At 32.0% G+C, this 16,482-nt stretch overlaps 3 protein-coding genes across 3 annotated transcripts; 1 reads left to right on the top strand and 2 right to left on the bottom strand.

Moving 5' to 3' along the window:
- Nucleotides 1–9,481: 9,481 nt before the first annotated feature.
- LOC108462448 (putative disease resistance protein RGA3) lies at nucleotides 9,482–12,241 on the top strand. Its single transcript, XM_053024616.1, has 3 exons — nucleotides 9,482–11,461; nucleotides 11,594–11,825; nucleotides 12,001–12,241. The coding sequence occupies exons 1-2, from the start codon at nucleotides 9,482–9,484 to the stop codon at nucleotides 11,822–11,824; spliced, it is 2,211 nt and encodes a 736-aa protein (XP_052880576.1). The 3' UTR covers nucleotide 11,825; nucleotides 12,001–12,241.
- LOC108463245 (GDP-fucose transporter 1-like) lies at nucleotides 12,038–14,144 on the bottom strand. Its single transcript, XM_017763187.2, is given in 2 exon segments — nucleotides 12,038–13,599; nucleotides 13,602–14,144. Coding segments are annotated over 2 exon segments (1,035 nt in total). The 5' UTR covers nucleotides 13,765–14,144; the 3' UTR covers nucleotides 12,038–12,727.
- Nucleotides 14,145–14,687: 543 nt separating this feature from the next.
- LOC108462916 (probable histone H2A variant 3) lies at nucleotides 14,688–16,093 on the bottom strand. The gene is made up of 2 exons (XM_017762829.2): nucleotides 15,813–16,093; nucleotides 14,688–15,126 (listed from the first exon to the last, which is right to left on the bottom strand). The coding sequence occupies exons 1-2, from the start codon at nucleotides 15,918–15,920 to the stop codon at nucleotides 14,830–14,832; spliced, it is 405 nt and encodes a 134-aa protein (XP_017618318.1). The 5' UTR covers nucleotides 15,921–16,093; the 3' UTR covers nucleotides 14,688–14,829.
- Nucleotides 16,094–16,482: the final 389 nt, after the last annotated feature.

A 16,482-nucleotide genomic window follows, 5' to 3' on the forward strand; every position in this document is an offset into this window, starting at 1 on the left:
AGAAGAGTCATGAATCACATATTAGTTCATAAATGGAATTAATCTTAAGATATAAATGTTCAAACCACTTTTAACCTATGGGTTGCTTTTTGTGGACAAAATTGTAAACCCGAATAATTTGAAGTTAAAAATATATCTTCCATCATGACACTATAGCATAAGGTTATTTTTAGTATAATTTTTCATACTTTTCCCGTAAATTAGTATTAAAAATGAAAATGACATTAAATCAAATAAATGTCATAAATGAAATGAAACAAGAAAGAATACTACAAATTTTATTTAATAATGAAAGGGGCTAACCATGTTTTTAGATTAAGGTATTTTCAAAGTTTAAGGGATACTAAAGGTTTCGTAAACTCCGGCACTCTTCTTTAATGTGGCTTAAAACAAAAGTATGTTTATCTGGTATTTTCTTATCTTGATTGTCTTCATAATCGTCGTTATCATTCAGTTTACCTAATACTGTTGAATTGCAAGATGACGGTCCGATAACTAATAAGAACTCCCTTTGGGCAGCGAGAAGAGAAGGCAAGATGCAAATGCCCATGAATATGCAGTGAAAGCAAAAGTTGAAATTTTCATTTTTCTTCAAAAACGTAAATTTTCATTTTTCTTCAAAAACGTCTACCCTATACCTAAATTAGAACTTTAATCTTTAATTACCTTCCAAATATATCAAAATTTTCATTTTGCTTTAAGTTTGTTGATTCAGTGTTGATGGGCACACAGTTGGAAATACTGAGTTTGATCATCTGCCATATTCGGTCTACCGAAGAACACATTGGCATGTCCAGTTAAGTAGTTGGTTGCATTCTGTTAAGGAAAATAGCAATCAGATTTGATGCGGTTGAAGTCATTGGTTCAAGTTGGACCCTTCTAGTTCGCAACGTTATCGGAGCTAAATCGTGGACTCTTGTTTTGTGGTTGTTTATTCAAGAAAAGATAGTTATTGGATGTTCTTGCATTAAATTTACACATGGAAGGGTTGGTAGTCCAAGGCATTCTCGATCATTATAATTGACTTATCGATCAAAGGAGAGGACTTGCTATTAAAAATTAAATTGAAATTGGAGCAAAACTTAAACATAGAGTTAGAATTTCATCATATTCGTTTATTTAATTAAATTTTATTTTGCTTATTTATACTATTATTATTATTATTATTATCATATTTAAATTCTCCCTTTTATTTTTGTATAAATCGTCACATGTCATGGGCTTGTCTAGACACATAGTTTGGTCGAATCAAATAATAATTTTAGATATCCCGATTTTTGTAAGATCAATTCTACTCCCTATACTATTATTTACATACAATTTAAATATAAAAATTAATTTTTGATGAATTCGATACCAAAAAAACATATAATTTTCGAAAGTTGTGCATAAGGATTGAGAAAGGAAGGGGATAAGGGAAAAGAAAAAGAGAGGTCAGTAATTGAAAAAAGAAAAAAAGAATTCACCTAATACTTCCCTACGTTAAAATCCCACTATCCAATATAAAAAATAAAATAAAATTAAGTTTCCCTGATAAAATATTAAGCAGGATCTTGGAGACACCAAAAAGAAAAGGATGTATTATACAAGTAAAAAAAATCCATGAATTGACTGACATATTTAATAATTTAGATTTATTTTCATTATTCAGAAGTTTCCACCAAGAGATGCTTCATTGCCTTTCTTTTTTTTTTATTGCTCTTAAAGTTCAATTATATTCCTCAATTTTTGGCATTAAATGGGGCATGGGATGCAATTCATAATGGCATGCACTACTTGTTAAGGTTCACACCTCTACTCATTTATGTTTAAATTTTTTCTTTTTTCATCCAATTATAGAAAATAACAAAATGGTCATTCAATTACTTGTGTATATTCCATTCATTCTGATCCAAAGCTATTTGCTTTTTTTTTTCAATGGGACCCGAACATCCATTTTTGCTCTTATTCGCATCAACTGTTTGACATCCTTGAGATCAAAGTAGTGTCGTACTTAATGAATTATCCGATAAAGTTCCCAAATTGACGTGTCATTCCCTCTGACATAAACCTCACTGGTAAGTTATGAATTTGAACCCAAAACTCCGAAAAGAATAAAAGAACCTGTAATGAATCTTCTCCTAGTTCCAATTTGTGGAAGATGATTAGATGTCTATTAAAAAAACCATGACATACCATCGAGTACTCTCTTCAAATCTCAATCATAGTAAAACTGGAATAAACTTCTCTTTTTCCCAATATCCATAATGGAGACTTTTCCCAACGGATGCCATAAATCAACCAATGTATTTCTTATCGATAAAAAGTGAACTACACTATCCATTAAGACACACCCAACTAGGCAAAGATTGTAGTCTTCCTTAATCACATCTACGTTCCCTTGGGCTTGGAAAGGCTTCTCTTCTTCTTTAATGATATTAAGATTCGCTAATTCCTCCATTTTTCCACCCTAAAAAAGTACCCTTAGAATTCGTAAAAATATGAACCAAAAAAAAAAAACCCTAGATAGAGAAGAAGAACGTGCTATATTAGCAAACACTTATATATACTAGATTTGTAATTGCCTAAATTCAAGGTTATCGGAACAATGGTTTCGTAACCATAGATCCGATTTAAAGAGAAATTTATTTCAATATTTTTGCTTGAAAATTGATATGATAGGAAAATCGTATGAAAATATTGATAGAAAAATTTTACCAATTTAGTGATTAGATAGAAAAAGAAATTATTGAAGAAATTGGGTAAAAACAAGATATCGGGACCTCTATCTTGTAAAACCAAGTCGAAAATAATTTTATAAATATTTATAAAATGTTATTAATTTGGTATTAAAATTTCGTTAGGAAATTTTAATGTTTGGGTAGTCAATTAAATGAAAAGGACTAAATTATAATAGGTGTAAAAGTTGCTAGAATGATTAAATAGCTTAAGAGTCTAATGAGAAAGGATTTAAAAGGCAATTAGACCCAAAAGTTATTTGGGCTGGACGGCAAGGGTATGAAATCAGCAGAAAAATTGATAAATTAAGGGTAAAATTGGAATATTGCAAAATTAACTAAATAAAGCTAGGACTAAATAGGAAATATCTAGATTTCTCTTCATTTCTCTTCAATTCCAGCAGCTAAAAACGCCATAGGAGGGTTCTCTAAGCTTATATTTCATAATTTTTGCACCAAGTGAGTTAATCCTTGCCTTTTTCTTATAATTTTTGTGTTTCTAAGACTTTTACAACTAGGTCCTATTATTAAATTCATTAGTTTTTGATTTCATGGATGAAATTGAAAGTCACCATGGTTGAGTGCTGTAAGTTTATGATGAAATAGAATGAAATTAAAGCTTTAATTTGTTTATGATATGATTTTATTAGGTAATTTCAATAGAAAATTTATTTTTAGGACCTAATTATGAAAATGCTTGGAATTAAAGTCTATTGCTGAAATTCTGATTCCTAAAGGTTGTAAACTAGTTTAAGGTGATAGAATAAAATGTTAATTGAGAAAAATCAGCTCAATTGAGAGGCTAATTGAGTAGGGATGAAATTATCATTTATTAAAAGCTTAGGGGAAAAATGGTAATAAACAGCTTGCACAAAAACAGTTTGGACAGCAGCAGTAGACTAACTTTGAAAAATCACCATAAATTGTAGAAATAAAATTAGAAGATGAAAAAAATATGGCATTAAAGCTTATTGAGTCTAGTTTCTCATAGAAGAAATAGTGTAAGCATTGGATTTGTAAATTTTGAGATATAATGAATTCTGTGAGAAAAGGTCAGAATGAATTCGGGTTCCCCTTTTCTGACTTTTAAAAATCATAAAAAATTTAAGAAAAACAATTATGGACTTAAATTTATATGTCTAGAATCCTTAATGGGTCTATTTTTAAGAGAAATAAACGAGAACATCATTTGAATTCTGTATGAATAGATAATTAATTTTTAGTGAAGAAGGGTCAGAACTATCTACAGCAGAACAGGGGTGACTTTACAGAATAAACTGTACTGATTGGCTGAACCAAAAATTCTGAATATTGTATGGTAAGAAAATATGTGAGTCTAGTTTCAGGGAAAATTATCGGATCCTAATTTGGAGTTCTGTATCTCAAGATAAAAATAATTTAGTGACTATGATTCAAGTAGATAGCTTTGAATGAACTATAAATAATAGTTGAATTATAGAGAATGTTGCATATGAATATGAAATGTATTAAATTGATAATTAAATTTATTTATTTAGATCTAGAAGATTCAAATACGAAGCTAGCTCGAGGAAAGGAAAAAGTTCGGGATTAGTAGATTTTTATTGTTTACAAACAAGTATCAAGGTAAGTTCATGTAACTTGAATTATATTCTTAAATGCTTGAAATGCATGTTTTTGATATGAATATGATTTGAATGTTCATTATATGGAAATTTATGAAACATTGATATATTTGATAAAATGGGAAGAAATCCCGTTTGAATGAAAGGAAAATTTGATGGATCTCTGAAAAGGAATTGATGGTAAAAAGGATCTAGCCCGGACGGGTGATCCTATCCTGATATAGCCCTCCCAAGAATATGTGTAAAATGGATTTAGCCCGAACGGTAATCCAATTAGGGTCTCAATTTAGCTCGGACTGTAATTCAGATCCAAGCTCATTAGAGTAATTGTCGTTGCAGGATTTAGCTCGACCGGTAATCCCGACAATACTCTATGAGTTTATATTGCAGGGGATTTAGCCTGGACTGGTAATCCCGCTGCAAGGTTGAGGTTCGCGGGAGTATGCTCTCTGAAATGGATATGTGCGCACATGAATATGAATTGACGGACCCGGAATTGTACAATAAATGTGTACCTCTGAAAATCCATCGAAATTCCGATAAATTTAATGGGATAAATATGGAAAAATAACAAGGAAATGGAAATCATGGTATTGACGAGCTCATCAATCATGGTATATATATTATTGATACATGGAAATTATTGTACTAACTTGAATGTTGAGTTTGTGCATGTTAGAGTAATAATGCATTGAATGGATATATGAATGTTTATTATATTGTATTGAAAATATTAGGTAAGTATAATTCTTGTTACATGAGCTTACTAAGCACAAAGTGTTTACCCCGTTTCCTTTTTCCCTGTTTTGTAGTGTTAAGAGCTCGGAGGTCGGATTTGGTGGAGACACATCACATCGTCAACCTCGTGGATTTCGGTATATAAAGAAACTTTATTTTGGAAATCAATGGCATGTATAAGCTAACAAAGTAAATGTTAACGTGAAATGAATGTAAAGTTAGCCATTAGTATGGTTAACAAACCCGGTTTTAGATATGTGATGACGTTATCTTATAAATATGCATGAATTTATCTTGAAAATATGTTGAATTGATTTGGTTGATGTGGATTGGTCTCGATTTAATATTGCAGGAAGGTTAGATATTTATAAAGGGTTATATTGAATATAAAAAAAAATTTAATTCGTAAACTCCGGTAATGCCTCGTACCCTATTCCGGCAATGAATACGGGTAGGGGTATTACAAGATTAAATTGATTTAAATTAAAAATTGACCTATTTTAATCGATAGGAAAACATATGTTTAAACATCGAAGATAACATTGTTGGGAGAGGTAACTATAAACTCCAAGCGTGAATTGTAAAATTTATATGAAACATACCTTCTTCTTCTTCTTTTTTTTTTTTTGACGTATTCAATTTTGTGAGTAATTTTTTTAGCACCATTGTTAGTTGTTTTATTTCTTTTTTCAAAGTAATGGTTAGTTTGGTTTTGTTAATCAAAGTATTAATTTCTCTTGAACCAACGACCTCAATTGCGTGGGTATAGAATAGTTATAGTAATTGTTTATTCCGCCTGCTTTGCTTCACTATCCTTATATATAAACTTTTAAAATGGGTAAAATTATAATAAAATAATATAAAAAATCCAAATATTTTATGTTTAATTATTATTGAAGAATGATATTAAAATGGCGATGGATCTAATACTAAGAAACGAAAAAGGGCTAAGCCCTTAGATAGGGTCAGAGATATGTCATTGGATGGCGAAGGATTGCTTATTAAAGATCGGTTTGTGCCACGAACAATAAATAGGGATGCTGATGTTGTAGCCAAGAAGGTCAGAAGATGCAAAATGGGCAGGGGCGAAGCTAGAAAATTTTTTTAGGGGGGGCCGGATGAAATTTTAATTTTTTATAGTTTATATATTTATAATTTGTAAAGGATTAAATAGAATTTTTATAATTTTAAAGGGGCCAAAGTGCAATTTTACCTTTACTAATTTAATATTTAAAAAAAATTAAAGGCCTAAAATATAATTTTATATTTTAGGGGGGTCGGAGCCCGCCGTTAGTTGTTTTTGCTCAACCACCTTCAACGGCGTATGATGTGATTCTACAAGATAAGGGTCAAGCAAATTAATTTCTAGGTTCTTTCTTGTTGAAGAATTTCAACTTCCTTTTGCTCTAAAAAAATATTATTGAAGAATTATATTTAAAAATATTTGCTTGACTTTAAAAATATTAAAAATAAGTAGTAAAAATTATTGCGCCATTTACCCTTTTGTTTCTCTTTCTCTTATTTTCTTAGTTTAATATGAGTAACTAAATTTTCCATTTAGCTTTAGGCTGATAAACAATCCTATAGATAGCCGTGAGATTTGAACCTGCATTTCCAAACCTTCGTTTTGGTATTTATTTTTTTTATTTAGGAGATAAATTCTATCGTCGCACAAAGTTGTATTGATACTAAGTTAAAAAGACCCTGTTATTGAGTGTTAATAGGCATATTGTTGGAAGTACCGAGTTGATTGTTTGTCGTATTTGATTTACCGAAGAACACATGGGCATATCCAATTAAGTAGTCGGTTGGATTCTGTCAAGGAAATAGCAATTAGATTTGAAGCGGTTGAGGTCATTGGTTAAAGTTGGACCCTTCTAGTTCACAAGGCTATGCGCTAAATTGTGGACGTGTGTTTTATGGTTGTTCGTTCAGTAAGAGTTAGTTGTTGGATGTTCCTGCAATTAATTTATACATGAAAGGATTGGTGGTTTAAAGCATCCTCAACCACTATAACTAGCTTATCAGTCAACGGAGAAGACTTGCTATCAAGAATTGGTTCGAAATAGGAGCAAAAATCAATCCCAAAGCTAGAATTTCATCAAGTTGGTTTATTTAATTATTTTTTTTCTTATTTTTACTATTATTTCGATTTCAATTTCAATTTCAATTTCAATTTCAATTATTATTTTAACTTTTATCATATTTAAATTCTCCTTTTTTAATTTTGTATAAACCGCCATATGTTGTGAGCTTATTTAGACATATAACTTAGTCGAATCAAACAATAATTTTAAATAACTCCTATACTGTTATCTATATACGATATATACAATTTAGATATAAAATTTATTTTAATGAATTTGAACCCATCAAAAGCATATAATATTAGATTCTAAACTCTAAATTGATGTTAAAAATTATATATTTGTTTGGTACATATAAAGAAATAAAAAAGCAAAATTGGCATGCATTGGGGTGCTACTTATTTCGTTATTATAGGGTACTTGGAAGTGGAAAAATTGGAAAATCTTCCAAGGTTGTGCATAGAGATTGGTAATGGAGCGGAATAAAGGTAGATATTATTAAATCCATCACTATTTTTAGTATGTATGTTTTACTACACCTAGATTACATTATGGATATACAATCTTGAAAATTATTATATTATTTCTATAGATAGATGGATGCATTTATAATTTTATTATTTATCTTTAATATTTTCAATATTTTTAAAGCCAAACAAATATTTTTAAACATAATTTTTCAATAATATTTAAACATCAAATATTTGGATTTTTTTCTATATTATATTATTTTATTTTTATCCTTTTAATAGTTTAAATATATAAGGATAAAATAATAATTTTATATAATGAAGCATCATAAACGGAATAAACAATTACTATAACACTTCCATACTCGCACAATTAAAATCATTGATTCAAGGGAAATTAATACTTGGATTAACAAAACCAAGCTAACCATTCGTTTGAAAACAAAATAAAGCAACTAACAATGGTGCTTAAAAAAAATATTTGAAAAAGAAAAAGAGAGGTCACTAATTGAAAAAAAGAAAAAAGAGGATGCTGCGTTGCCTTTGTTTCTTCATTGCTCTAGAAGTTCAAATATGGCGGAAAGGTTAGTGTTTAGTATTGCAGAATTGTTTTTGTTTGATGCAATGGCTGAGGCTGCACCAAGAGCCTTTAAACCCAACTTCTTATTATTATATTCTCCAATGTTTGGCTTTTCACCAACCCATTAAATGGGGCATGGCATGCACTTGTTACATTATAATATCTTCTCATACTTTGTTTTGAAAAATACATCTCAGCTTTCTCAATTATAAACATCATTTGATTATTAAAATTTGTAAGTTTAAAGTGAGTATTAAAATAATAGTTTTCCCAACAAAAAATTATAAGTCATAAATCAAATAATAATGACATTTAAATGATAAAATAAATTTATAATATCTATTTATTATTACGGATTTATTTAGTTTATAATACACATTGTTATTTGAGTTTTAAATAAGAAAAGAAAATAAAATGTAAAATTTTAAAATAATTTTTAAAAATAATTTTTTTTAAATTGAAACATTAAAATAATAGTTAACTCGATAATTTTAATACATTAAAATCATAATTAATTTTATCTATGATTAATGTGCACATACAAATTAAATAAAACTCTAATTACAATACTCAAAATAATTTTAATTTTGATAAGATATTGACATAATTTTCAAAATAGAGTGCTTTACATTTATTTAAACTCTAAATATCTATCTCTAATTATCAATTTATTCAGTGTTGAAAAAAATATTTGACTTTGTTATCCAACAAATATTGGACTAAAAAAGGTGATAATATCCTCTAAAACCCTACTAAATATGTTATAATACTTAAGGAATTGTCTATCTAAAATTAGAATCCGAAATGGATAATATAGACATAATATATACTTTCACACATGCAAATAATTTAAAATAAAATATAACTCCATTCTTGAATGCACTCAAAACCCAACTTCCATTTATTATTTGCTCCAAGAAAACATCATTCTTGAAGCCTTCACTGCCATTCTTCTTTCTTTGCTCTTTTAAGTTCAATTATGGCGGAAACGTTTCTGTTCGGCATTGCAAAAAGTGTTCTGGGGAAAATAGCCGATCTTTCTGTAGACGAAGTTTGCTTGGTGTACAAAGTCAAAACCGATCTGAAAAAGCTGGAGGACACCATGATCAGCATTAAAGCTAAGCTCTTGGATGCCGAGCGGCAACAGCACCAAAATGAAAAGCTGCGCCACTGTATGTGGAAGCTCAGAGACATATTTTACGATGCTGAGGACTTTATTGACGATTTGAAATGTGAAGCTCTACGCAAATAGGACGCCATCAATCATCCCAACATCTTCAACTTAATGGTGAGGTTTTTAGCTTCCTGTTGTACTTGTTTGCCTCTTTCATTCTCTTTAAGAATGGCTCATAAAATCAAAGACATCAATCGGAGACTAGGCGAACTTGCCACTGAGTGGAACAGCTTTGATCTAAGACAGTGTAGCGACAACCGACATGTTTTTCGCAGAGAAACTCTCTCTTCCGTGGATTCTTCTGATGTTATTGGTAGAGATGAGGATAAAGAGAAAATTATTATTATGTTAAGGAAACCAAGTAAGGATCGAAATGTCCCTGTCATTCCCATTGCTGGACTTGGGGGTTTAGGGAAAACCACGCTTGCGCAACTCGTATACAATGATGATCGAGTTATTACCCTTTTTCCTTTGAAGATATGGATCTGTGTTTCTGAGGAATTTGATCTTTCTAGATTGCTCAAGCTGATTATTCAGTCTGTAAAATGTGATGATTTACCACTTAATGCCTTGCAAGATCGTTTGAGAAGCCTTTTGAATGATAAGAAGTTCTTGCTCGTCCTGGATGATGTGTGGAATGAAAATCAAGCAAAGTGGGTTCAGTTAAGAAATTTGTTGAGATCAAAAGATGGCTTGTCTCAAAACAAAATTATTGTCACCACTCGGAGTTTGAAAGTTGCTTCAATAATGAGCTCGATTCCCCCTTATGAACCGAAGGGTCTTTCTCTTGAAAACTGTTTGACATTGTTTACAAAATGGGCTTTTAATGATGGTGAAGAGAGACATTATCCAAATCTCATTAAAATCGGGAAGGAGATTGTGAAAAAAAGCAAAGGGATTCCTTTAGCAGTAATAACATTGGGAAGTTTGCTATTTAAGAAAACTAATGAATCTGATTGGATCTCTATAAAAGAGAGTGAAATATGGAGACTTGAGCAAAAGGAAAATGATATTTTACCAGAGTTGAAGTTGAGTTACAATCATTTGCCATCTTCTTTGCAACGATGCTTAGCTTTTTTGTCCTTGTACAAAAAGGTTGCTATCTATAATAGTAATGAAGTCATCCGTCTTTGGATGGCAAATGGGCTCCTAGAGCATCCAAAGCGAAAACAAGAGTGGGAGGATGTTGGTGAACAATATCTGGAAGAATTACTGTCAAGGTGCCTCATCCAAAAAGTGACGAGTAGTCCCTTGTATTTTGCCTTAAAATTGCATGTGAGGGATCGTGGCTTGTATTTTACCTTCAAAATGCATGATCTAGTACATGATCTTGCTTCAGATGTGTTCCAAAAAGAATGTGAAATAGTGAATTCTCAAACAAAAATGGTTGACGAAAAAGTTCGGCATTTATCATTTTATGATGAAAAGCTGCTCGAAGTTCCGTGGGTTTCGAAGAACTTGAAAAAAGTTCGAACAGTAATCATCCATGATGTTTCAAAGGAATCAAAGACTATTCACAAATCTCTTATCAATCCTTGTGTCTCCAATTTCAAGTATCTACGAGCACTTAAATTACGCTATTTACCATTGACGACTTTACCAAATTCCATTGGTGCCTTGAAGCACTTAAAAGACCTTGACTTGAGCCAATGTCAAGGTTTACAGGAACTTCCGAGGTCTTTCTATAAGCTTCGCAGCTTGCAATCGTTAAACTTGGAAGAAGATACTGATTTGAAGCAGTTGCCTGACAGCGTGCAAAGGTTGATTGAGATTAGACATCTAGAAATAACCATTAAAGCTAAGCATTTGAAAGAAATACGAGCAGGATGTTGGACTTCTCTTCAATACTTGAAGCTGCATAGCTGTTCCAAATTAGAATGTTTACCTGAAGGAATGCAGTATCTCAAGTCACTTCGAACACTTGTTCTGTTTGATTGTGCTAAACTTGTCCCATTACCACGGAGCCTGAAATACCTATCCAAGTTAGAAAACCTTAAAATAAATAGTTTCCGGAGAATCAACTTAGAAATGGAACCAGAAGAGGAAAAAGATGACCTTCAGTTGAGCCTTAAAACTTTCTCACTCTTCCAGGTACGTGCCTTAAGAGATTTGCCACGATTGCTTCTTCAAGGATCTTCTTCCACTTTGCAGCAAATACAAATTACGTGGTGTCGACAATTGTCCGTTCTGCCAGCATGGCTACTGAATCTCACTTCTCTTCAGGAACTTCGGGTTGATACTTGCAGGAATTTGTCAGCTCTACCAGAAGGAATAGGCCGCCTCACCAACCTTAGACAACTTACAATGGTGGGATGTCCACAGTTGAGCAAAAGATACAGACAAAATGAGGGTGAAGATTGGCACAAAATTGCTTACATCCAAAAGGTTCATATTTATCATGATCCTGCTGATGAGGAGGCAAGTACAGATGCTGAATATGCTGATGAAGATTGAGGTATGTAGTAAAATTTTAAAATTTCTATAACATTTTATTTCATATTATCTCTCTTTTCCTTTTGAGTAGAGACCTGTTCTTTGCTTTCTTTAATAAGCTGGGTTTTGGTTAGAAATTTTGTATGTTCCATGTTTGTTAAGTACTTGATCAAATTTTGAAACATTACATGCATTAGATGTGAAGATGGATGAATCAATCAAGCTTGAGGCAGGCCATGGAAGACTTTCTACTTTATTTGCATTTAGATTTCAAGTTGTGAGTTGTAATTCTAATAAGTGAGCTTTTGCTTCAGAGATTTCAAACTTTTGCTTTATAACTTTTTATTTGTAATATTTATTTGATATGTATTCTCATGGTTTGTTTGTGTTTATTATCACTTGTCTTTCATTTATTTTTCAATCTGTTACCTTATTTTAACTTCAATGAGTGATCTGAAAATACTCGTATCCAACATTCATCCTATAGTCCAAATGACATAGCTAATTAGACCATGAACTAATGTTCTCTATGCCATTACAAATCAAGCTTGCCTGAATTCATGTTACAAAATAAGTCCAGAGTTGACTTTCTTTTCTCCTTTTTCCATTAGTTGGTATGAAGAATGAAAATGCCATTAAATCATAGAAGTCTCAGAAACTAATCTGAGATCGAATACCCAATAGCTATACCAATACAGAAACCAAGAAAATGCATATTCCTCAATTGTCAATGATTGAAAAATGATTAGTACATGAAGCAACAAAGAATGCCATGACACTGTCAGTGATGCTCAATCACCCAAATGCTAAAGGGCTAACCATGTTTTAAATTCTAATATGGGAATTGTGAGATCTACATAAAGGTACTTTCAAAATTAGGGAATGCTAGAGATCATAAATCCCAACAGTTTTCTTCAGTGTGGCTCAAGTAGAAGCATGTTTACCTGGCATTTTCTTATCTTGATTGTCTTCATGGTCATCATTATCACTCGCATCACTGGTTTGCTTGGATGCTGTTGAATCATGAGGTGGTGGTCCGGTAACTGACTGCTGATAAAGAACCCCTCCAGACAGCGTAAAGAGGAGGCAGACCAAACCGAAAGGTGTGGCATGCTTATCCCAAATCAATACATTGATCATAACTGTGAGGAACTTGTTAACCACACCAGTCACAGTAAATGCAGTGGCGGAGACCGCCTTCCTAGCCGCGAATCCGAAGAAACTAATGAGAAAACCAAACAAGCACGACAACGATACAGCAGTAAATGCCACAGGTTCGAACCAATTCCCACCATTGGCTACCAAAACTGCAAACACCTCATTGTATTCTCCAGTCAAAACCCAAAATATAGGTGCCGTCATCAAGGACAACAAGTTATTGTACAACACAAAACCCCAAGTATTCAACCCAAGGTTCATCACCATATGCTTAATGTAAACCATTTCAGTAGTGATGGTCACCAAATACGGAAACGCCCATGAATATGCGGTCAAAGTAAAAGCCGAATCAGTAGCTACATACCCAACAGCACCACCCAAAATGATCAAAAGAGACATAAATGTGAGCTTTGAAGGACAAGGTTGCCTCCTAAAGATTGTATCAGCTAAGGCAACCAAAAGGGGTGTCAAGGATCTAAACACTATGAAAGTATCCACATTAGCATGGCGCAAAAGATTGGTGTTTGCGAAGATTGCAAGGTAAAACACAACAGCAGCAGGCAAAAACTTGTTGGCAATATCCAATTTGAAAGGATCATGATGTAAAAATCCAAACTTGCCCAAGACCCAGACCCTAAAGCAGAAGTTACGTACTGTAATGCAGTCAATAAACCTGGGTAATTGAATTTGGTTATTGCAAATTTGTTTATAACAGCAAGTAAGCTTGAACAAAGAGCATATCCAACTACTAAACCGGTTGTAGCATAGTATTGTTTAGTGGGTTCAAATCTAATGGCTGACATTTTGATAACCCAGAAAGATTATAAATTTATTCTCAAAAAATAACAAACACCTTTAGTTAAAAGCAACAGGTCTTCAACGAAATTGACAATGACATGGGTAGTGGATAATTTTATATGATTTGACAAGAAAAATCAAAGAACAAGCAAATTTGAAAGCATAATGATGAAATTATAAGAGATATATAATGGAAACAGAGTAGTCACCGACATGGAAACAGAGATCGAAATGAATGGCTGTTGGAAGAGATGAAACGAGGTTTTATGGAGAGATGAAAGGTACGGGGTTGGCCATGGAAGCGTAGGGGGGCGTACTATAAAGCAAAATCAGCATGTTTGATTCGGAAATACCGGTAAGAGGGGACAGCTCAGCGTTGGTGTTTCGGAGGTTGTTTCTCTACGTCCCACTTTTATAATGTTTCGTGATTAAAATAATATGGGTAAATTACACCACAGGTCACCCAACTATGATTAGTCTTTACAATTAATCACCTAACTAATTGAGTTTTTTTTTTAATTTCCATTAAATGCCATTAAATTAGTAGTTTAAAATTGATATAATAAAAACTTAACCTTTAACTTTCACATATCATTTCTATTTAGTTATAATTTTTTTAAAATTAACTCTTAAAATTTACAAATAATCTCAATTTGATCCTAATTCTAAAAATACATAAATATATAAAAATACAGAAATATTTTACAAATATATAAAACAAATTTATCTCTTTTAATTTTACCCTTAAAAATTCTTTGACCCTCTCAATTTTGACATTAAACAAATTTATTCATCTTAAAAAATCAAAGCAAATTAATCCGACATTAATGTTATAATTTACTCCTTTCGAAATTTAAAGAAATTAAATTGCATTAATTTTTTTAAAGAGATCAATTTGTTCAATTTTGAAAATAGATATTCTGGAAAATAATCCAAAAAAAAAAATCCATTGATATAAACTGTCATAGTTGAACCTAATGAATCCACAGTTTCAAATTCACTAAGGCAAGCTCAGAATAGAGACCAGGCAAATCTCAACAAGCAATACATATATATACACGTTATATAGTCTACTCCTTGGATGATTTGTTGATGAGTGACTTATGGATATGAGGGATCACACCACCGCCAGCAATGGTTCCCTTGATCAGAGTATCGAGCTCCTCGTCACCACGGATGGCAAGCTGCAAATGCCGGGGAGTAATACGTTTCACCTTGAGATCCTTGCTTGCATTACCGGCCAACTCCAACACCTCTGCAGTCAAGTATTCGAGAATAGCAGCGGAATAAACCGCGGCAGTGGCTCCTACTCGCCCGTGTGCAGTGGTCCTTAACTTTAGAAGACGGTGGATACGACCCACAGGAAACTGCAGGTTACATATTATATAGAATATGAAACTCCAACTTCTACTGATGTCCAAATTAGTGATTTATGAACAATAATAGACAGAATAGTTACTAATCAATTTATGTTACCACGAATCATAAATTTTCTTGTAAGTTTTCATATCTAATAATATATCGGACACATATGCTCATGTGCCTACATATACATATACATATACATATACATATACATATACATAAGCTCGTATTTCACACTTTACCGTAACACTGCCAAATATCTTCCAAATCCATGGAAAATTTTAATAAATCTAAACATACTCTGTTAAACACATATACGAGAAATATAGCTACACATCCATCCATCCATACATACATGTGTGTGTGTGTGTGTGTGTGTGTAAAACTCTATTAAAGGAGAGGGATAGATATGGATTAAGACAATACTATTAACAAGCCATCCTAATGTCTATCATGAATGAAGAACACTGAAAATAACAGTGGGGAACATGAACTCAGGTGTTATTAATTTGTTCCTTAAAACACTATGAACATTCAAAGTACTTAATAAACCAAACACTAAAACAAAGATCGTATCATAATGATAATGTAGCTTAATTAGATTAACACCAATCTTTCATCAAAAAACACCCCACAAGTTTTAAAGGCAAAAAATTAACATCCATTAGCAAAAAGAGGATATATATACCTGGAGACCAGCTCGAGAAGAACGAGAGATGGGTTTTTTCTTGTCTTTGTCCTTGTTAGAAGCCGAGTTTTTGCCCATTATCAAACCTTTGGCGCCTTTTCCAGACATATTTCCCCGCCAAAAATCGAAACTTACCCTAAATATTACGATTAAAAGAAACAGAGAAGCTTAATGGGGATAAACAGTGGAAGACGAAGCTTTGGGGTCTCTCAGGGATTGGAGAAAAAGGAATGCCTTTCTTCGAAGAAACAGGATACTTTGGAAAAAGGGGTGGAAACAATATATTTATAGTGAGTTCCTTTACTGAATAAACCCTACTGTTTTGTTAAATTACGATACTGGTAATTTCTTTGTTTATGATTCTTTTGGAGGATGTTTTTGCAAAATGATTGGAGTATAATCGTATTGAAAACCGAAATATATTCGAAGAAGAAAATAAATCTAGGGAAGAATCGAAACATTGGAAATAATTACAACATATAATAAAATTCGAACTTGAATAATTTAAATATTAGAATTATAATTTAATTGAATTTTTTATAACATTAGAAATATATATTATTCACGATAAATTACATTATTTTAGTTAATGAATTTAAGGAGTACTACTTAAGTCAAAATTAAAATTTCAAAATTCAAAAATATATTAAGAAAATATCAAACTCAAGAA

Source organism: Gossypium arboreum, chromosome 13 (assembly GCF_025698485.1).
Source record: "Gossypium arboreum isolate Shixiya-1 chromosome 13, ASM2569848v2, whole genome shotgun sequence".
In the NCBI taxonomy this organism is placed as follows: domain Eukaryota; kingdom Viridiplantae; phylum Streptophyta; class Magnoliopsida; order Malvales; family Malvaceae; genus Gossypium; species Gossypium arboreum.